General features: G+C 38.5%; 1 protein-coding gene and 1 long non-coding RNA gene across 12 annotated transcripts in view; one reads left to right on the plus strand and one right to left on the minus strand.

Annotated features, from left to right (window-relative positions):
• LOC140464626 (uncharacterized) overlaps nt 1-5,561 on the minus strand; it is an 85,040-nt gene extending 79,479 nt beyond the window's left edge. For both annotated transcript variants that reach the window (XR_011954953.1, XR_011954952.1), the window contains exons 1-2: nt 5,490-5,561; nt 4,054-4,402 (exon numbers count right to left, since the gene is read on the minus strand). This is a non-coding gene — a long non-coding RNA (uncharacterized lncRNA). The remainder of the gene's footprint in view (nt 1-4,053; nt 4,403-5,489) is intronic.
• A 237-nt stretch (nt 5,562-5,798) lies between these two features.
• axin1 (axin 1) overlaps nt 5,799-23,950 on the plus strand; it is a 127,435-nt gene continuing 109,283 nt past the window's right edge. The window contains exons 1-3 of one of the 10 annotated variants that reach the window (XM_072559938.1): nt 5,799-5,962; nt 6,680-6,873; nt 15,869-16,849. In XM_072559938.1, the coding sequence (XP_072416039.1) occupies nt 15,972-16,849 (878 nt within the window). In that variant the 5' untranslated portion in view covers nt 5,799-5,962; nt 6,680-6,873; nt 15,869-15,971. The other 9 variants (XM_072559939.1, XM_072559940.1, XM_072559942.1 and 6 more) reach the window with 9 other exon arrangements.

The raw sequence follows: 23,950 nt of genomic DNA on the forward strand, positions 1-23,950 counted from the left end.
TGATCTATGCCCTAGGGACCCAGGTTCAAATCCTGCCACACCAGATGATGGAATTTGAATTCAATAAACGTCTGGAATAGTTGGGGAAAACCCATCTGGTTTATTGATACCCTTTAGGAAAGGAAACTGCCATTCTTATCTCGTCTGGCCTACATGTGACTCCAAATCCACAGCAATGTGGTTGATTCTTAACCGGCCTCTGGGCAATTAAGGATGGGAAATAAATACTGGGCTTTTATGCAACATTTAGATGGTTCCACATGATCGGAACCAGCTGCATGCCATTACTTTCAGTGAGGAAGACAATTTTGAAAAAAATTTTGATTTTACTCTTATCTACCTGGCTCAAGATGGCCTTGTCAATGTAACATTTCATCCTCCTTCATGGTAATTCTAAGAAAGTACGTTCTCAATCGTGGAGAGATGTGAGAAGCAGCCTGTCATGTTTATAAATAGGAACAGTATGCAGGCAGATTAAAAACACTGAAATTGTAATATTCCCATTAATGAAATAAAGACTTAGTGTAAAAACTATTGAAAAAATTCAATGTAAATTAACTTGGCATAAACAACTACTAGACATTAGAAGTAGATTACACTATGAAAGGAAGTGACAATATAGTTTTGCCTTCAGAAGATAACTTACTTTGGAGTTACAGGTTCTACATATTACAAAAAATATAATTTTATTGTACCCATATTGAATAACTTGTATGTACTACTGGCCTGGGGCTTGAGGAGTACTGATTTTAGCATCTTACCGATAGCCTTGTAAGCTACAGTGTTACTAAAACAGACTACATGTGCAGTAATTTAGCGTTGGAAAATCTTAAGAATAACAAAATAGGGATTATGCATGTTAGACATAAGGACCAGCAACAGTAGTGGAACCACCCATGCGATAATTCTGGCATCATTACATAATCATTATTTGTCTCTTATGTTTTCAGATGAATCCTGTGTGATTTTGGAAAAGATATGTATTTATCCTGTTACTGAGAGAAGATTAGGAAATTATGGTTCTAGACTTATGTCCCCAGAAGATTTCAGCTGAAATGTTAAACGTAATCATAGCCCACAAACAAACAGTCCATGTTCATATTGTAAATGGATTATCAAATACATCTTACAGGATAACTATATCTGGGTTGGTAGAATAAAAAAAGAATTATTTTCATAAATTGCATCATCACTCAAAAAAAGAAAGAACTGTATTTGTATTGAACACCTAAGCACATTTTTAAAATTACAATTTAGATTGCAAAATTATGTTTTAAATTGAAATGTTAGTTTTCATGTGGTTATGTTGAAAATGGCTGGTTGTTCACTATTGTGCAGAATATCAGAAATTGATTCTCACCTCTCTTGGGGAGATATTTGTCTACAATCCTGATAAATTTCATCAGCAAACATATTACAGTTTCATCATTCTTCTACCATCTGCACACTGTTCCTATTTAGCAGTGAAATTACGATAAGGCCAATCTTTAAGATACAGACTACTGGCAGTTACAAAGTGCTCATCTTCATCAGTTTTATACGTTCTTTTAACTTAGGCAGAACAGTAATGCAGTGTATAAACAGAAACTAAATTGGAAACCAATTCACATATCACCATTTGTATAAGGCTTTAAATTGAAAAGCACCTCCATAAAAATATCAATACCATGTAGACAATCAGAGAGGATGTAAAGCAGCAAAAAGAAAAATTCCTTGATCAGATGCATATTTACAAAGTTAACTTTACATTAATTAGAAAATAATTAATGTGCAACAGTGGAGATAAATGTTGAATACTTAAAGAAAATCATTAACAAAGGTGATGAACTGTCACCATCAGCTTATCCAGCCCACCAGAAATTAATTGGCATATCAAATTTAGACAGTGCAGAGGGTGGAAAGTCCCCATCTTGGATTATAACTAGTATGCAGTTAACGCAGCATTACTGCACCCTATGTACAATCACTTTTAAAATTCAGAATATAGGAAATGTTTGTTTCTCTCTTTTATCACCTTCTTACATTACTACACTTGAAAGTACTTCATGACCAGTAAAGAGATTTGAGCCACCCAGTGTCATGGAAAGTGCTATATAAATGCAAGTCTTTTTGTTTCTTTCCCTAAAGACATTCATAGTGTGCTGAAGTTTGTATATGCAGGCACCACTCACGTTCCACCACCTCTCCCAAGTGGTCATTCTGTATTGGTAACTTTGACTGCCTGCTGTGTGCACATAAGTTAAGGCTGCCAAACATCCTAGATTACCTAGGACTCTAAAGGATGCTTCCCAGACATGCTGTTGACCAAGTTTTACATTTCATGTCACAGTAGCGTCCAACCCACACTCACTATTTGATACCCCTGGCTATGAACACAAAGAGCCAGAATTCCAGAATAAAGTGCAATTGATGCAAGAACTCAGGATACAGGTTTCAAAAGACAACAGGGCTCAGGTCAGGATGGCTTGAGAATTGACTTGGGTTTCTGTCGGGTGCTCCAGTTTCTTCTCTCAGTCCAATGAACTGCAGGTTAGATGGATTGACCATGCAAAATTGTCCCTTAGTGTCCAGGGGTGTGCAGGCTAGGTGGATGAGCGGTGATTAATGTGGGCTTAGGGGAATAGATTGGGAGAGTGGTTCTGGTTGGATTCTCTTTGGAGGGTCAATGGCTGAATGGCCTCTATTTACACAGTAGAGACCTAATGAATTGATCTGAGAGGCAAGAGGGTTGAATGATGGGAGAGATGTTAGGTATGGGATGGGGGACAATCACTATGCCTGAGCATGGGGAGTAGTTCAGCAATATTACTGCTAAACTAAATTTATGACTTTGTGCTCTGCGAGGAGTATCAAAAGCACTGAGCTCATTCCCCTTTGTACAATATCTGTTTTGTTCTCGAGGGTCAATACTGAAAATATTAAGTACAGAATGATTGAGACTTCCAATTCAAAGTCAAAACATTTGCACTAATATTAAATCCATGAAGATAGGTAGACAAACATTTGAGAAATAACATGATCAGACATGATATTATCATTTCTTACAGTTTGAACATTAGATGATCTAATCTTAAGTAATGCCTCAAGCCACAGATGCCAACTCTTTTCTAGGTTCAGGTCAGGATAGAAAATCTCTTTACCCTAGGAAGGTTTAGCCTAATTATAGCATCTCTACTGTCAGAAGAATGCAATTAGATAGCTCAGGACAGATTGAGAATGAAGTATCTTTTTGGATTATCTAACTCATGACATATGGAAATAATGTTAAATTATTCTTAGCTCACTGAAAAGATGAAGCATGAAAAACTACCTTTGCAGCATGCAAGTGTATTTTCATTTAACTCTTCAAATGCTTTTGCCTCCTCTGATCCACCTGCATATCATCCATGCATCAATCTGTATGAACTCGGATTGCCTTATCCAACACTCAGTTTACTTTTGAGTAATTTTTTGGTTTACCTTTACCAAGGTGTTATGAACATCAATTACAAGTTCATTAGATAAATGCACCAATCCATAAAAGTAGCCAAGTGATTGTAAAGTATTTAATCAAAATGTCAAAGTGATGCTGTAAAGTTACTTTAGCTATTATATTAAAATTTAAATAAAAACCAAAAGAACTGCAGATACTGCAAATCAGAAACAAAAACAGAAGTTGCTGGAAAACTTCAGCAGGTCTGGTAACATCTGTGAAGAGAAATCAAAGTTAATGTTTCAGGTCCGGTGACCCTTACTCAGAACTGTTGGTAACTAGGAAAATGTTGGTTTATAATCCTCCCTTCCGCAACAGTGATGAGGTTCCTTTTGTTCATATCTACCATCCCACCAGCATTCACATCCAAAAGATCATCAGACGCATATTCCCCTCCCTTCCCCTACCTTGTCTGCCATCCACAGTGACCATTCCCTTTGGGACACCCTGGTGCAGTTTTCCTTCACTCCCAACAGCCCCGACCCCCCAATAGCCTCACAACACCTTTCCCTGCAACCGTCAAAGGGTAACACCTGCTCATTTACCTCCCCCCTCCTCAATATCCAAGGGTCCAAACATACCTTCCAGATGAAGCAGCACTTTACCTGCACTTCTCACAATCTAATCTGCTGTATTCGCTCTCACAACGTGGTTTCTTCTACATTGGGGAAATGAAGCAAAGACTGGGTGATCGCTTCGCAGAACATCTATGTTCCTGTTGCTTGCCACTTTGGCTTTTGCCCGAAACGTTGATTTCGCTGCTCGTTGGATGCTGCCTGAACTGCTGTGCTCTTCCAGCACCACTAATCCAGTATTTGATTTTCAGCATCTGCAGTCATTGTTTTTACTTACTTTAACACATCATCCTGTTGTCTGGCCAACATCTCTATCTCAGACTTGCTGCAGTACTCCAGTGAAGCTCGGCACAAGCTGGAAGAACAACACCTCATTTTCAGCTTAGAGACTCAATATTGAGTTCAATAAATTTCAGGGCCTGAACTCTCTCATGTCCTAGCCCTTAGCACACACAGCAGGCCTTGTTATCACATAGTCTGCTCTTATACACCACCTATTGTTAGCCATTAACAGTTATTCACCCTCCCAGCCAGATCATTATCAACTTCTTTGTCCATAGCGATCTTCTCTCTCTCTTTGGGCTCTATTCCTACCTATTGTTTATTCCTTATCCTCTATTGTCATCCTATCTTCTGCAAAAAAACTCTCCTAGCTACCATCAGTTCTGAGGAAGGGTCACTGGACCTAAAATGTTCACTTTGATTTCTCTTCACAGATTCTGAGCCTTTCCAGCAGCTTCTATTTTTGTTAAAATTTAAATGCTGCACTCATTTAGAGCCCATAGGGTTAAATTATGAGTTTAGATACATTTTTCTTTTATTGCTTTGAGCTTAGAAGGTAGAATCATAATCTAATTAAGGTATGAAAATGATAAAACGACCTAACAGAATAAAGAGAAACTATTTTATCTCAAGACAAAATCCAGAATAAAGGTGACCATGTTAAAGTTAGATCTTGGCAATTTGGAGTGAAATCAGGGTTTCTTTTTCACAGAAGAAATCTGGAACTCTATTCTTAAAATACTGCGGGAACTGTGCCATTTCAAATGTAAGAGAGATTTATAAAGATTTTCTTTTGCTTTGCCTAGGTGGGTTAATGAAGGCAAATTACAAATCAGCCATGACTTCTCTGAATGAGAAAAATCAGCCTGGATAGGTTAAATTGCTTAATCATTCGTATGTCCCTCCATTTGCTAACGCAGTACGTAGAGAAACATTATCTTGTTCCCAACCATTTAATATATAATCTGATGATAGGCCTGGGACGTTCAATGAGCAGAAGTTTGCTCCCTTTTTGGTTTTCATAACATTGCTGACAATTGGTGGTATGTAACCATGGCTTACAATAGATCAGGCATTTAAAGCTGTGATACAGACGTACAGAAGATGACAATATATAACTATGTTTTGCTTCGTTGGAAGAAAAATAAGACGAGAACTACCTTCCCCAAAACACACAACACAGTCGCCACCATCTGAACTCACTGAAGGAGCAAGTCAACGCTCTACACTTGGAAACCGCGCCTGCGCCCCAAACCGCGCGATGCCCTGTGGGTGTTGTAGGCATGGCTTTGACGTGCACGGGAAAAACCGTGAGGGCCTTGGACTACATCCCCCGACATACCTTTGGACCGACTCGACCAATCAATATCCTGACCTGGCGCGGGGGAGGAGGAAGGAGGTGGAGGAAGAGATGTGGGGGGGAAGCAATTGAGGGAGGGAGGGAGTCGATGAGGTAATGGATCGCCGAGCAAAGCAAACGCTGAGGCGTTTTTTTTCTCTCTCTTTCCCCTCTCAGTCCGGAGAAGCTTTGATGAGGTCCTACCTGATGAATAGATGAAAGGGAGAGGGGAAGGTGGAAAGAAACTTCGATCCTTTTTGCTGGGATCCCCCCCTCAACCCATTCGACGGGAATGTAAGGGTTTTTGTGCGTGTGTGGGAGGGGAGGGGAGAGGGCGCCCCTCTGAAGGGAGTTAAAAGTGTGCGAGATGTGGAGAGTTGGTGCGTGGAGCTGCGAGGACCTGCTGCTGCTGCTGCTGGCGGCGGCGGCGGCTGCGCTTTGATGTCGGGGCTGGCGGTGCAGGGGCTCGGAGTTCATCGTTAGAGGCGGTTAGTCGCGAGCGACAACGAGAGAGCGAGCAACGGCTGAGCGGCAGGGAAAAGGGGAGGTGGTGTGTGTGTGGGGGGGGGGAGGATTAAAAAGGGCGTCGTGATCCCTCTACAGTTGCAGGAACCCTCTTCAAAAAAAAAATCTTTTTTTTAAAAAAAGATTTTTTGTTCCCCGGAAAAAAAAACTCGTCGCTTTCCCTGGAGTATTTTTATTTCACCCCCTCCTCCTCCATGTTCACCTAACAGAGATTTTCTTTTAAATTCCGATTTGCTCTTTGTTGAAATGTGATTATATTTATTTTCCCCTTTCTTTAAAGAAAGGAAAAGATTTTTTTTGGAAGGGGGGGGAGGAAAGAAAAAGCACAGTCAAACCGATCAAAGCTGGTTGTTGTGTGAGGGTGGAAGTGGAGGTGGAGGTGGTGGTGTTAGTGGTTGGAGAGGTGGTGTTGTTCTTAACGGGTGGGTGCTTTTTTTATTTTCCTCAATTTTTTTTCCCCCTCCCTCCCCTCCTTCTCCTGAAAAGAAAAGGGATTATACTGAGATTGTAAAACCATGCAAGAGCCGGGGCGGAGGTGGCCGTCGCCGCCGTTTCTACCCGGCCGTGACCACGGATCCTCCTCATGGAAGAAACTTTCTCACAGATTCGCCTGGGGAAAGGAGTTACCCGCCACGGTGCATGTTGTGTAGGACGTGGGGGAAGGAAGTTTGTGTGCCCAGGTAACAAAACAAAAATGACGGGATCGGTTTCTGTAATTTTTTTTCCTCTCTCTCTCTCTCTTTAGCAGTGTGCGTGTTGTTTGCAAAAGACGAAACGAAATTAAATGCAAGCGGTCGGTCCCAGTAGCCACTGCAACAAAAAGCGTGGGGTTTGTTTTTATTTTTTTTTGGGGGGGGGGGAAGGTGGGATTGATTTCAAAGAAACTAATTTAAACAAAAAGGGGGAAACGTTGCTGCTCCAGATTCTCAGGCTCTCCTCTTCAACTGGCACGTTGTAACACTCTCTTTTCTTTGGAAACGGGGGGTGTGGGGAGCTTGCACGAATCTGCAGGTCTGGTTTGAAATGCATTTCCCCACATTTTGTGCACAATTGCGATTGATCGTCTGCGGGACCCCGGTCAAATGTTTATCCACTTCATACCTGTTCCCGCTTCTCCTCAACGCCTCTTTGGGTTGCTGGTGTCAACCCTGCAACTGTTGTGTTCTGCCAGCTCTCTTACATTATCCACGGTGAACGGAGGGAAGCTGCAATTCCTCCGCAGAGGAAACATCGCCTTTTGGAAGGCAAGCTGCAAAGAATCTAGTCATTTAAGTAGCTGGAAACTTTGTCCAACTTCACAGTTGTTGGTACAAATAGCAGTGGCATCTGTTCGCGTTCCTGAGCTAAATTAGCTGTTGCTCTGTATTTCAAAAAAAAAACTGGACACCAAAGTTGTGTTTTAGCATTTGTTTATTGGCCTTCAAAGTGATTCTTGTCAAATAAACGTACAAATGTGGATCTGTATCCCTTTACTGTTCCGCAACACTTTTTCTGTGTTTGACAAGTGGTCTGCTTTACATTCTATTTCTTTATGCACTGATCACATACACACAATATGTGATCGTGTCTGTTTTAACAGAGCTGCCTTTATAATGCTTCACTCCGGTTAGGCAGAACTAATTTTAAATCGCTCTCTTGATCAGCTTTGAAAGTGCGCGACGTTCACTTTGCATCTATTGCTGCAAAGGTATGTTTAGTTTAGGCCATATGGTGGTTGACAATATTGTTCATGCTTTTTCAGACAATTACATAAGTTGCAAAATGGGCGAAATGGAAATTACTCACGATACAGTAGTTTAATACAGTAATCTAGCTTGACTTTCTTGTGGGTACTGAAAATTACTGTGGATTGGGCCTTTTGAGAAAAGTAGAATTGAGGTTTGAATTGTTTTAATGATGAAAGTGTTAGTGAGAAGTTGACCTTGGCTGACCTCTGAACTTCGAATATAGCTTAGTCCTTTACCTAGCACTGATCGAACGAGAAACCAAACTAAAAAGAGACAAGCTAATGTGATGTTTCCGGGTTTCCATAAGTTTCCGTTTTTTAAAAAAAATATCTAATTATCTCACAATTCGTATTTGCAGGTGCGGTTGGGCTGGTTGGTTTTAGGAGATTGAAAAAAGCAAAATATCAAGAACTGTTTGTCATGTTCATTGCGTTTTAAATGCATAATTATAACCGGGGGAGCACGCACATGATTTAAGGGATTGTGGTTGCATTGAATTCTAAGTTTGGATACTTATGAATGTCCGTATCGCGTTTAATGAATAAAAATGCGAAACAGTTGTATTGCAGGAATACTGTTTAATACAACACAAAAATGAAGTACATTTCAGTTGACCAGTTTCAAAGGACAATGGACAGGTACTTGGATTGTTTTTTCTGGTGGTTTTTAACTAGTGCAACGTCTAAAGCACGGCTCATGGTGCGTGGAATAACTGTATTCCATTGTTATTGTCATACATTTTGTAGCTAAACAAAGATTAGGCCTTTCTGATCGGATGTAATTAATGCAGAGTACTTTTTTCTGTATCTTGTTTATTTTCCACTCCAGGGTATTAGTGACCTGTTTGTTCTTGCGAGCCCATTATGTAAGTTATATTTTGTGACCCGCGCCAGAATAAATAATTGCAATATTGTGAATAAATGCCGTTTCCTTGCATTTTTCCAGGTTCCTTCTGTTAAAAATGCTATTGCCCTGCAAGTTAAAGTAATGTTTGAAGTTTGTCTTGACATGTAAACGTAGTTAATACAAAACAATTTTTAAATGGTCCATGAAGTAGAAATAACTTATGAAGATTTGCAACAGTGTAAACATGATTTAGAATTGTCAAGTTTCGTTGACTAGTATTCTGTTAATTAGGCGTTTGATTATTGTGAAGTACATCTTACGCTATGTCAAAAGGCGTATTCTAATAAATACAAACTTAGAGAATATCCTAAGACTCCATTTGCGCTAAATTCAACACCGTTAGCAAAACAAAAACAAGATTAATGAATTTTGTAGATTTACAAGTCATTTTATTATTGATCTAAATGAAGAGTTTAGGCCAAAGGATTTTCGGTTTCTGTGATGAGTAGATGAACTCCTTTTTGCAAGTACTAAAACAGGGGGCGCTATTTCCTTCTTTCAAGAAGGATCAGGGAATGTGTGTGCCTGAGTGCGAGAGATTGAAAATAACAAAGAAAGTGTTTAAGTATTTTCCTGTTGTTAATTTCCTAATGGTGTTTGAGATTCAAAGATCTTAGATGCACTCGGAAGCAAAAGATAGATTTTTACAGGTAGGCCGGGAAGCTAGCTAGGAGCGTGTTTTATTGGGGGGGGGGGTCGAGGTTCCTGAAAATGTGCATTGGGGTTTGAATCGTGCTGAGGTTTTATGCCAGTCATTTCTAGATCAAGTTTAGATGAGATTTGTTTACACCGAAATCTTTAATTAATTTGATGTACTGTTGCGACATTTGACGTTAGAAAGTTATGCAAGCCGCAGTGTTTTTTTTTTAAAAGCGGCCTGGGCCGTTTTATTTGAAACAAAACGAGAACTGCAAGTAGCTAAAAGGGGTCTCGTTTGCTCTTTCCCATCCCCCACTGTGCCGGAGAGGCCAAGAAATGAATGCGATGCGGGCTGCAGATGTATCAGTCAGATCAAGGGGATTGATGCGCAAACATCTCGCAAGTGTAAGATACAGCTTTTCACCACCAACTCGATCTGCCGTTCTCTGTAACTAGCCTGTCAAGTGTAAGGTATTTCTATTTAGACATAGATTGAAGGTGGATGGTGTTTTAAAAAAAACCTTTAGCAGAAGATTCCATAGGAAAAAAAAAGTATTTGGTGAATGATTAGGGCGGTATGATGGCACATTACTGCCTCTCAGCGCTAAAGACCCGGGTTCGATTCCAGCCTCGGGTGTGTGGACTTCGCACGTTCTCTCCATGTTTGCGTGGGTTTCCTCCGGGTGCTCCGGTTTCCTCCCATCGGGAGGATGCGCAGGCTAGGCGGATTAGCCATGGTTACTGCGGGTTGTGGGGTGGGGGGAACGTAGGGTCTGGGTGAGATCTTTTCAGAGTATCGGTGTTCACTCGATGGACCGAATGGCCTCTCTCACTGTAGGGATTCTATGAATAATAGTTTATGCACTGCAGCAGATTAAATAGCAATTGTAGGTGGTTTTAAAAATTCAAACGAGCAGACTTTTTTTAAATGGAAGTCGATGCTTGACAATGTCAGTTGTGCCGTTTGATTATTTCCATATTCAGTATATGCTATTGGAATGAATTTGCAAAAAGGTGTCTAATTGATATAGTTGCTCTTAGATTTAATTTTAAATGTTATTTGCTAAGTATACTTAATGCAATCGACAGCTTTTCAAGCTTTTATACTGCAGGGCTAGATACATTTTCAAGCGGGTTTTTAAACATAATATATATTTCAGCGGGTGGTTCCCCAGTGGAGTGGATTGTTGGAAACTAGGCCACTCTAGCATGAACAAGTACTGTGGACTGTTTATATAATTTTTTGCTCTGTCCTTCCTAGTTACTATAAAGTCATAGACTCATACATCATGGAAACAGACCCTTTGGTTCAACCAATCAATAACTACCATGTTCCCAAACCAAACTAGTCCCACCAACCTGTTTTGGCACATCCCTCCAAATCTTTCCTATTCACGAACGTATCCAAATGTCTTTTAAACATTGTAACTATACCTGCATCAATCACTTTCTCTGGCAGTTCATTCCACACATGAACCACACTTTTTTTTAATAATGTTGCTCCTCGTGTCATAGAATCATAGAGATGTACAGCATGGAAACAGACCCTTCGGTCCAACTCGTCCATGCCAACCAGATATCCCAACCCAATCTAGTCCCACCTGCCAGCACCCGGCCCATATCCCTCCAAATCCTTCCTATTCATATACCCATCCAGATGCCTTTTAAATGTTGCAATTGTACCAGCTTCCACCACATCCTCTGGCAGCTCATTCCATACAGGCACCATCCTCTGAGTGAAAAAGTTGCCTCTTAGGTCTCTTATATTATCTTTCTCCTCTCACCCTAAACCTTTGCCCTCTAGTTCTAGACTCCCCCCACCCCAGGGAAAAGACTTTGCCTATTTACCCTATCCATGCGCCTCATGATTTTATAACCCTCAATAAAGTCACCCCTCAGCCTCCGATGCTCCAGGGAAAACAGCTCCAGCCTAATCAACCTCTCCTTATAGCTCCAATCCTCCAACCCTGGCAACATCCTTGTAAATCTTTTCTGAACCCTTTCAAGTTTCACATCGTCTTTCCGATAGGAAGGAGACCAGAATTGCACACACTATTCTAAACAGTGCCCTGTACAGCCGCAACATGACTTCCCAACTCCTGTACTCAGTACTCTGACCAATAAAGGAAAGCATACCAAATGCCGTGTTCATTATCCTATCTACCTGCGACTCCACTTTCAAGGAGCTATGAACCTGTTCGTTTTTAAATTTTTCTCCTCTCACCTTTTGTTTTAAAAAAAATCCCCTCAAGTTTTGAAATCCCCCACCCTAAGGAAAACAGACTTGTCATTCATTTTATCTATGTCCTTCATGATTTTATAAAGCTGAAGGTCCCCTCAGCCTCCTACGCTCCATTGAAAAATGTCCCAGTCTTTTCCAGTCTATTCTTATATCTCAAACCCTCCATTCCTGTAATATCCTGGTAAATCTTTTCTGAATCGTCTCCTGCTTAATATCCTTCCTATGACTGGGCGACCAGAACTGAACACAGTCATTCAGAAGAGGCCCCACCGACATCCTGTGCAACTTCAACATGACATCCCAACTCTTATACTCAAAGGTCTGAGAATGAAGGCAAGTGTGCTAAAAGCCACCTTAACCACCCTACTTGTGATGCAGGTTTCAACATATTATGTATCTGAACCCATAAGTCTGTCTGTACAAAAACTACCCAGGTTCCTACCATCACTTGCATAGATCCTGTCTTTATATTACCAAAATGCAAAATCTCACGTATCCAAATTAAACTCCATCTGACAATCCTCAGTCCATTGATCCAACTGATCAAGATCTCGTTATAAAATTAGGTAACCCTCACTGTCTAATATACTACCAGTTGTGGTGTCATCTGCAAACTTAATAACTATGCCTTCTATGTTCTCATATAAATTATTTCTATGAATGACAAAAAAAGTGGATCCAGCACTGTGGCCTGTGGAACACAGCTGGTCATGGGCCTGCCGTCCAAAAAACAGTCTTCCAGCCCTCTGTCTCCAGTCATAAAGCCAATTTTGTAACCAATTGTCAAGCTCACCCTGAGTCCCATGTGATCAAATGTTACTAATTAGCCTACCATACCGAATCTTGTCAAAGGCTTTACTAAAGTCTAAGTAAATAATGTCTACCACTCTGCTCTCATCAATGTTTTTGGTTACTTCATTAAAAAAACTCAATCAAGTTTGAGAGACAAGATTTTCCTTACAAAAAACCATTGACTATCCCTAATCAATCCTTGCCTGTCCAAATGCATGTAATTCCTATCCTTTTAGAATCATCTCCAACAACTTACCACCATCCGTATCAAACTCTCAGGTCAATAGTGTTAAATATGTTTCAAAATATTTAAAATTGGAGAAATTATTTTTATTCAAAATGCAAATTAAAATTATATGTTTACATATACAAGGTGACAATAAACTTGCTTGAAGTCTATACTAACATATGTTTATGCACATAATTGTAACTTGAAAGTTTGACACTGTATTTCAAGCATTTCTAGATATTTTGAGTATTAGTTTTCATTGCTTGCCATTGAATAATTACTTTTAATAGTTCTACCGTCTAGACTGCTTATATTGATGCTTATGATGTGTCCCTCAATTGGTCATCGGTATTTAAACAGAAAAGCAGGTGGTACTTCAGTTTTCTCAGTGTGTAATGAAGGTTTTTCTGAATTCCTTGTTGGGTTCATGATGACTCTCCTCTAGAATTACAAGTGATAATTCTAGAATCCTCAACAATTAGAAGTAATCCTACCTTTTTATTTATTCTGCTCCATTATCTTCAAGACTTTTTCTTGACAAAAGCATTTAAAATGCCAGGGCATAGTAGGCTGTGGACCAAGTGCAGGTCAATGTAATTAGTATAGTTTGAGTGTTGGCTGATATAGATATGGTGGGCTGAAGGACCTGTTTCTAAGCTTTATTATTCTATGACTCTCAATTGTTGGGGTTTCTACCTGTGTTGCAATTAAACAATTTGGAAAGAGATATGACAACAGTAGATATAGAATCATCATTTTTTTGGAATGATGTATGCTTTTTTTTCTGCATGGCCCAGATAGTTGAAGTGTTGCATATTTGTGGGCTTACATTAATGCTATGCATTCTATTGCATGCTACATGATTGTCTTAGGCTTTGCATAAATTGTGCAATATTATTTAATTTTAAACCTTTTTTATGACTTCACCCCAAAAATAGTAAGTAGATTTCTGCCAAAAGTCAGATTTAATTTGAGACATGGCAGTCTTCTACTTTTAAAAACACAAGATGTGACTGTAGTTTTAGTTAAGTTGAAAAGTTGTTGGCTGACAGAACCTCATCAGAAATGGTGTACCAAAGTTTTTTAATTTGTTAGATTATTTACAATTTCTAATTTTAAAGAAAACTAAAGAACTGCAGATGCTGGAAATCACAAATGAAAATAGAAATTGCTTGAAAACGTCAGCAGGTCTAGCAGCATCTGTAGAGAGAAAGCAGAAATAACAACATTTCAGAACTGAAAAAGGGTCACTGGACCTGAAACATTAATTCTGCTTGCTGTGTACAAATGCTGCCAGACATTGAGTTTTTCCCACAATTTGATTTTTGTTTATAACAATCAAGTCTTGGAGTGAAATGTCATTCTTAAAATGTAGCATGATTATGGAATAACCAGAACATGCTGTTGAATTTATGCAAAATGTATTGTGTATTTTCAAAAGTAACATAATTATACACACTGACAAAAACCTGAATTAGTATTCAGAGATTATATCAGTTGGATGGGCATGGATTTACATTTTCATCTTGGATGTAATACTACAAAGTGTTTATTGATTTATTGACTTACAACATTTGGGGATCTTCAATTTTCTATTGAAAATTAAATATCCTGCAAATCTAGTTCACAAAAAAGCAATAGTAGACATTTTGCACAACTTATAAGAAGTTTGATTTTTGTTTTAGCTATTGAAACTGTAGCTATCGGAGATCGGTCTTGTACCAGTCTTTGCCATACTTTGCATAAAATGTTAAAAGATGTGTTCAATGTAAAATACTCAGTGCTGTTTGGTTATAGATGATTATAATTTTAAGTGAGAAGATACTTAGAAAAGGTTAAACAAAATGCGGGGGGGGGGGGGGGGTGGGAGGAAGAAATCATTAAAAACAATTGAAGATCAACCCTGCACTTTGAATAATTCTTTTTCAATATAATGATTACAAAATACTTGAGCCAATTAATTACTTTTGATGTCACATCATGATTCACTAGATTCACCAGCTCAATTGAAGCTCATTATCATGTATGGAAATAGACAATTTGCAATAAGCAAAATCATATGATCAGAAATGAAATAAATGATCATACAATCTATTGTACACATCTTGGTTGAGTGGTAAATGCTGCCAGGTCATCAAGAACTCTCATAAACCTATTGCTGTAGAATCTTGTGTAACTTTGAGAGAGCAAATGTAATAATACTTTAATGCTGCCTTTTGATAGTGCAGTGCTTCCTCTGTATGCCACTGAAAAGTTAGTCCAGATTATGTGCTCAAATTCTGTAGTGGCTTGAACCTGCAATTTTTGTCTTGTGTGACCAAAGCCACCATTGCAAAGGAATGAACACTGCATGGTATTGCTGGTATTTTTAAAATTTTTATTAACTGCTTTAGTAATTCAGTTTGTAAACATAAATCATCACTTTTTTAATGAGCAATTTTTGGATCTGTAAATATAGAATGGAGTTATTACTGGAAGCTTCAGACATGACGACGCTTTCTCCTATCCTTTCTTTTCTCCCTTTTGTCCCCCTAAACGTTATACGTCAACATTCAACTACTGTTTAATTCGGTGTGCAGTTTGTTGACCGTAGTCTTACTATCACCCTTAGAATTTCAATGCAAAAATAATATTTTTAAATAAAAAAAGGACAAGGCATTTAGTCCCTTTACTCATATTAGTGTGAGAACTATGGCAGTCTACTGGTGGCTTTGGTTGGAAGCATTTGAAGAGCTTAATGCACTTCCTTTGGGAGAGTAGCTTAAGCGACAGTCATACAATATCATAATAGAATTGACTCTGAGCCTATTTATTTCATTGATAAAGTGGAAAGTTTGTTTCATATTTTCAAATTTTGTAGATGTCCTGGTTTGTGATAAGATAATAGTTAATGTTTTTAAAAAAAAATGAAGTGACACAGCATGAGCTAGACTTGGGTACTTTGTTTTCTGTGTAATGTTTTGGATTTAAGAGAACCACTGGAAAGAATGTTTGTCATTTCTTCTTTCCTGCAATTTGTAAATTTTAAGTGATATTTGGTCTCCATTAGCTAAGCTCACAGGAGCTGCAAAGTAAAGTTATTGTGGATGTTTGGTGTTAATATTGCTGGAATTATAACTTTTTTTTTCTTTTAATTACAGGAAGAACACCACACCAGCAACATTTAGTCTCTGCTTGAATATTTGACTAAAGAGGAATTAGGACTGAACTGGATTTGGTGCTGTACATGTGGTTGCTACAAAAATGAGTGCCAGAGGAAAGGCGTATTTGATGGACCTAGGGGGTAGCTTTACTGAAGATGCACCAAGACCACCAGTTCCTGGAGAGGAAGGTGAGCTGGCGACTACGGATAGTAGGCAATTGAATCACAGTTTCTACCCCATAAAAACCGAAGGGCTTAAAAATGAGGCATCCACAGCAACCCCACGGAGGCCAGATTTGGATTTGGGTTATGAACCTGAGGGTAGTGCTTCACCAACACCGCCATACCTGAGATGGGCAGAGTCCTTACACTCTTTACTGGATGATCAGGATGGAATAAATTTATTCAGAACTTTCTTGAAACAAGAAGACTGTGCTGACCTGTTGGATTTTTGGTTTGCATGCACTGGATTTAGAAAACTGGAACCAAACGATTCTAATGAAGAAAAAAGGCTAAAATTGGCAAAAGCCATATATAAAAAGTACATTTTGGACAATAATGGTATTGTCTCCAGGCAGATCAAGCCAGCTACTAAAAGCTTCATAAAGGATTGTGTTATGAAGCAACAGATAGATCCTGTCATGTTTGACCAGGCCCAAACTGAAATTCAGACAATGATGGAGGAGAACACCTACCCTGTATTCCTGAAGTCTGATATTTATTTGGAATATACCAGGACAGGTGGAGAAAGTCCAAAGTTGTACAGTGATCAGAGCTCAGAGTCTGGGACAGGAAAGACATTATTGGGATATTTACCTACTTTGAATGAAGATGAGGAATGGAAATGTGACCAAGACACAGATGAACAAAAAGGGAGAGATTTGGCCACTGTAAATAGGCTTACACAGAAACTGCTTATGGAAACAGCCCCACAACGTACTGGTCCAAACAGGAGATTTGATGAAGGTCGGGAGTGCAGGTAAATGGCTTAATAGTGTTAAGGATCAGAAGCATTAAATGTTCATCATGTGTTTGTAACAAGTTTTGTGGGAAGGTTCCAATTATCCTATAGTATTAAGGTAAATTTAATTTAATGACTCAATTGAATCAAATCGCCACATCTTAAAATAGGTATAACCTAAGTTGCAAAGAACAAAGCTAGCAGTCTAATATTGTTAGACAGCTCAAGTTTAACATGGTGTGGAAACTGCTGTTAGGAAGGGAGTTGCAGGATTTTCGTTCAGTAATAGTGAAGGAACAGCAATACAGTTCCAAATCAATTTAGATCAGGTCTAGAGGAAACCTCCGTATGGTGGTGCTTCTATGCATCTGCTTTTGAATTGATGAGTCTTCGCTTTTTTTTTTGAAGGCACATCTTTGCTTCATTTTCTGAAATTGTAAGCAATTTCTAAACAATTTTGCAGAATTATGAAACTGTTCCTAATAATGAGCTTAGAATGAAAAGGCATGATTTCCTTGATCACTTGTCTGCCTCTCAACATTTTCAACTTTCAACATCTCTATGATTTTCCAAAAACAGTACTGCATTAAAAGAAAGGGAAATCCCACTGTTCTAACATAGTCAGAGTCAAAGCATTGCATAATTGATATGTTAAAAGACATAACTGAAATACAAGTACATCGCGATATGGAAGTTTCTGATATTAAACAAAGTAATTTTGAAATAAGTAGATATTAAATTGATACTGCAAATAGATAGTGTTTTGAAGCAGTCATGATCTAAACGAAATGGCAACCAAGATTAGATACACTTAAGATGAATTTGAAATAAAAGGATTTCTGTTGACACAAAGTTTCCAACATCTTGAAGGGCATTCGAGAAACAAGTGGAGGGGAAAGTATAAATAAGTCTGTAGTATCTCTCCAAATAGGATATATTTTAAAAAGCTCTTTCATCTATCCTCCTGCTGGGTATCGGATGCCTGGATGATATATAATCTCCTTCTTATCTTGAGCCATTGGCAAAAGTAATTGAGGCGAGATAAATAGCAGAAATGTGTGAAGTCTTGCATTCTTTCATCAACATTATGTTATAGTGATGCAGCTAGAATTAGATTTTTATTTTATGAACAATGAATAATAAATTACATAGAATATGATCATTCTGAAGAAAAAGCTGCAAAAACATTGAAGTATATAGGCATTGGCCCAAGCCAATTAACCTTCAGAACGAGAAAGTAACTATAGTAGTCGTATCCTTACACAAATGAACAAAACAATGAGTAATGAAAATCAAATCCATTTCACCCTTCTACATACCTACTGACAAATGGTGCTCTTTCCTGATGCATAGTAACAGTTGTTTATCTACAACATGCTATTTCGATTCAGTATGGGGCTGAGGCACTAAATTGAAATGTTAACCACCGTGCGCCCCAAGCTGGGCTGATATCCAGTAATGTCCTAGGCAATATACTGCCTACATCAAAAAAAACTATCTCTCCACTTGAGACGATATGTTATGCCATTTACTGCTAAAGGCTTTTAAAAATTGGAAAATGCACAAAAGCATAACAGTATCTTGTACGTTTGTCTCAATTTATCTAATCGTGCTCAAAGGCATATTCCTTCTATCTGTTTTCTGCAAATTGTGTCCAGATTACTTATTCCAAATATATTTTTTTGTAGTTCTGCTAATATATCTGCTATTTGTACTTGTTGACTTAAGTGGTCTCATTTTTGCAATGCAGAATTACTGAGTTATAATCTTGTGTAATCATGGAAACATGCCATAAATTTTCATTGAAAAATTGAAGTTTTCCAATGAAAATGGATAGAATTATGGTATCCTTTCATAATATGATTGTGTTTCATGTCCACTTTGCTTTCTAAAACAAAGGGCATCTGATTCCTGTAGTTATTGTGGAATGTTTTGTATTGCACTGCTTGGAAGATTGATGTATTTGAATTTCAGTGGAGTCTGTACCAATTTCAGCTGCAATGGGTATCACTTTGGATATCTTTGCCTCCAGACTGGATGAAATTCTGTGCATCAGGTGACACCAGAGATATTGGCAGCTGTAGCCTGTTAAATGTTTGGAGAAGCTACCAGCCTGCCTGTGCATGGCATGGTCTACAATGGCTTTGTGGAAGCAAAGGAGACATCTAGAAACTACAGAGCTGGATGGAAAAATGTGGATAAGCAGAAAATAATGAAATTTAATGCACATAAATTAATGAGTTTTGAGAAGATTTGTAGCTCAAGTTGAGGTTCTGGATGTAGATTTGCTTGCTGAGCTGGAAGGTTCGTTTTCAGACGTTTCGTCACCATACTAGATAACATCTTCAGTGAGCCTCCGAATGAAGCACTGGTGGTGTGGCCTGTTTTCTATTTATGTTCGAGTTTCCTTGGGTTGATATTATTTACCATGGTGACATCATTTCCGGTTCTTTGTCTCAGGGAATGGTAAATGGGATCCAAGTCAGTGTGTCTTTGATGTAGGGGAGAGTGTCTAGGGTTTCTGGGCGTGTTTTGTTTGCTTGTTTGGGTTTGTTGCTCAGAAAATCATCTGACTTCATTGGGTATCTTTTTTTGTAATACACTATCGATAGTGTATTTTCCTCTGCTCTGCGAAGTTCCTCTGTGCTGCAGTGTGTGGAACCGTTGAAATAATGTTCTAATGTAGCTTCATTTGTGGATGTTGGGGTGATTGCTTCTGTAGTTCAATATTTGGTCCGTATATGTTGTTTTCCTGTAGATGCTGGTTTGAAGTTTCCCATTGGCTGTTCGTTCTATTGCGACATCTAGGAATGGCAGTTTGTTATTGTTTTCTTCCTCTTTTTAGTGAATTTTATGCCAGTAAGGGTACTGGTGATGGCCTTGAAGGTTTCCTCGAATTTGTTTCATTTAGTGATGACAAAGGTGTATCCACATAGTGAACGCAAAGTTTGGGTTGGATGGTTGGCAGAGCTGTTGTTCGAGCCAAATAAACCTTATAGAGGTTTATGAAATCATGAGGGGCATGGATGGGATAAATAGACACTGTCCTTTCCTTGGAGTGGTGGAGTCCAGAACTAGAGGGCATAGGTTTAGGGTGAGAAGGGAAAGATATAAAAGAGACTTAAGGGGCAATGTTTTGAAGCAGAGGGTGATGAGTGTGTAGAATGAGCTGTGAGGAAATGGTGGAGGCTGGTACAATTGCCACATTTAAAAGACACCTGGATGGGGGTTTGGAGGGATATGGGTCAAGTGTTGACAAATGGGACTAGATTAGGTTGGGATATCTGGTTGGCATGGGCGAGTTGGGCTGAAGGGTCTGTTTCCATGCTGTTCATCTCTACGACTCTAACATACAGCTCATCCATAATGTAAAGTGTTAGTTATGAAGTGCAAATGATGAAATCTGGGCTTTTGCAGCAGGAGTGGATATATAGGTAGAAATATATATGTAGAAATTCATACACAATATATACGTATGCCCATACAGATGTGCACGAATGCATACACAACCACACATGTGCTTGTGAGCACCCATGCTCACGTGCACCACATGAGCACATATTTACCAATTCTATAACTATGTACTTAAATTTACCAGAATAAGAGAAGGGATCTTGAATTTTAACTTGTCAAAGCTAAATTAAATTTTCATTATAAGGGATGGACTTGTGGATAGAAACCAAATCTGAAATTGTTAAATAATTAAATATAACAGTGGGGAAATTGATTATTGAATGTTTTCAACCTGTTTTGCATTTTGAATATTAACTTTATTTAATAACTTGTAAATCTGAGCCAAATGTAGGTTCCCATCTTCAGCCTTACATAGATCTTTTGGAAAAGTGGATTGGCATGGGTCGGTAACCTAAAAGAAATCTAGACTTTTTTTTAGCTTTCTATGAGGACTTGTCTGTATTGCACTGTGCATGAGAAATCAATATCTAGTCAATATAAAAAGCATCACAGACTTGCTTTGTTCACTTTAACAGTTTTGTGTTGAATATATTTGGGTATGAAGGTGAGCTGCTTTAGTACTTGAAAAGGTAAGTTGTTCAGTGGATTATGAAATTATTTTCGACTGAGACAAGAATTTTCTTTTCTCCCAGAGTTGTGAAACTTAAATTCTATCGCAGAAGACGGTGGATGTTTGGTTATTGAATATTTCTAAGACCGCGGAAGATAGATCCTTGTTAGGAAAAGGAATCCAATGTTGTCGAGGGTAGATGGGAATGTGGAATTCGAAATGCAAATCGATAAGCTATGATCCTGTTGAATGATGAAGCAGACTTTGAGGGGCCGAGGGGCAAAATGGCCTACATATGCTCCTAGTTTGTACTCTATGCCTATATCTGATGCTTTATTTGGGCCCAGAACAGTCACAAATTATTGGAGTACAGAACAGTGTAAATTCTTGCAACTATAATGTTACATTTCTTGAATTAGTGAACCAATCCTTATGTTTTGTTCAGGGTTGTTAGATTTAACAGTGCTACTTTGTCATTCAATAAGATCATGTCTACTCTAAAGATAAGCTGCAGGTAGTGTAATCAGAGAGAACATTTTTACTCTTTTGTTTATCAAGAATCTATCTATTTGCCCTTTAAAAGTATTCAAAAACTCGTTTGTTGAGGAGTTTTCTGAAGATTCGTGACCCTCTGTGTGGGGGAAAAAGCTTCTAATTTCTGTCTTAAGCAAGTGAGCATTTAATTTCAAAGTGTTCAAGATTCTCCAAGGGAATCATCCTTTCCATATCTCGCTTCAAGCCCCCTGAAGATCTTGTATATTTTAATCAAGTTGCATCTTGGTTTTCTAAGCTTCAGCCGATATAAGCATAGCCTGTCCAGTGTTTCCTCATAAGACAACTCCACTCCTCGCTTCTAGGTATCAGTTAAGTAAACCTTTTCTGAACTGTTTCTGATACATTCATATCCTTCCATAAAGAGAGCAATACTGTCTGAGTCCTCTTCAGATGCAATCTCACCAGTGGTCTGTCTAACTAAAGCATAACCTCGATATTTTTGTGTTCATCTCTGCTCACAGTAGCATACCATTTGATTAGCTCTCCTAATTACTTGCTGGACTTGCATTCTGATCTTGTGTATTTCATACAACAGGACACCTAAATACCTCTGCAATTTGAACGTTTATATTTCAATTTGTTATTCTTGCCAAAATGGTCAATTTCACATTTTGCTACATTATATTCATATTTTGGCAATACTTTATGGTGTAGCTGATAATATATTTTCTAATAAACTTGTTCATATTTGCTATCGCATACTTCTGGAGTTGGGAATTGAACATGAGGTTCTTGACCCCAGAGGTATGGACTCTTAAGTGCAAGCAGTTTGCTCAGTGCTACTTTCCTGGTGATTGTAATTTTCTTGCAATGCTCCCTTCCTTCCACTTTGATTTCCATCAGTATTTGGAATGTTGTTGATATCCTTTTAGTGAAAAACAATTTAAAATACCTGCTAAATTCTTCTTCCACCTACTTATTTTCCAATATTAATTTTTTACTTATTTAAATATCATTCAGTCTTGCTGTGCTTTTCTTACTAATTATTGTCTTTTTTTTTGTCTAATTTTCTGACTTGCTGCCCATCTTTGTACAATTATGTTTCTTTTTAAGTTTGATTCTACGTATAACTTTTTTAGTTGCACTCCAGCAGGAGGACTCGCCATGTGAGGCTATCTAGAGGCACTTTTGCAATGACATCAGAAGTGAATCCTATCTTTTGTTTTCGCAAAATTAGATCTGGTATAGCCTGCTCTCTGAACCAGAACATGCTCTTCCAAGAATCTGTCACAACAATCTATAAACGCGTTGTCTGGGTTACCTTTGTCTAACTGATCTTTCCAATTAATACGTAGATTATAATTGCCCAAGATAATCACTGTCCCTTTCTGACAAGTTCACAGTATTTATTCTTTTATACTCCATCTTCTCATGTGGTTAGTGATGGAGCACTATTACTCTTGTCCGACAACCTGATACATCCTAAAGTTTATTTGACAATTGCCAAGGCTGAGGCTTCTGCCCTCTGATTACCTTTACCTATTACTGCCTCATGTGCACCCATTCTCCCTAACCCAGATCACTGATCAAATTGGAAAACTCTATCTGAAGGGATGTAAAGCTGCCACTTGCTACAAAATTTATGAATAACATTTTCCTCCTTAATGTGCTTCTGTGTCACTCCTTGAGCCACAACATTTAGTGCAGATGCATTTGTCCTGGATCGTAATGGCATCTAGTCATTCCTGCATGTTGCAACTATGAACCATCACTTGAATGAGTTTTAATTAACTACTTCATTACTCAGTTATTTGCTTTTTATGTATTTTATCTTAACACCATATAAACATATAATGTGGGAGTAGGCCAGTCAGCTGATTATCTAACTTCTACACATTCTCAGGGAGAGAATAAGCAGGTAGGGAAAGAATTAAGTTCTGAGTTTTGTGAAATGCGGTTCAGCTGAGCATGACTCCAATCAGATAAGAACTTAGTTAACAATGGGCTACTGGAGACAGGAGTAATGGATTAACAAAGTGGAAAAGCATTCATTATGTAGAGCCATTTAAAAATATTGGAAGCATTCAATATGTAAGGTCAGTTTAATAAGGTCAAAAGTATTCATTATATGAAGCCAGTTAAGGTTAAGAACATTCATTGTGTAACAGTAGATGGCTCAATCTTTACGGTTGATGGTCATCTAATCAATATGTATGTTGCCTTATCTGGATGCTCCCCTCTGTAAAATGACTATATAAATTCATTTAAGAAATTGCTATTCTAGAGAAGACAGTGTACTCGTGTCTCTGTGCACATGGGCGATTGTTCTCTCTCCCTCCAGGGCCCGGAATAAAGATGGAGGTAAAATTATACTGTGTCTCTGAGCGTTTTGCTTCAACTGAGGGGAGAAACAAGATGACATTCCTGCTTTCTTCGCATATCTTTAGTTTTAAGAACTATGTCTGACTCCAATTTGAAAACATTCAAAATCAGTCCCTATACTGCTTTAAGACCATAAGACATAGGAGTGGAAGTAAGGCCATTCAGCCCATCTAGTCCACTCCGCCATTTAATCATGGCTGATGGGCATTTCAACTCTA

Source organism: Chiloscyllium punctatum, chromosome 40 (genome assembly GCF_047496795.1).
Source record: "Chiloscyllium punctatum isolate Juve2018m chromosome 40, sChiPun1.3, whole genome shotgun sequence".
NCBI classification, from domain to species: domain Eukaryota; kingdom Metazoa; phylum Chordata; class Chondrichthyes; order Orectolobiformes; family Hemiscylliidae; genus Chiloscyllium; species Chiloscyllium punctatum.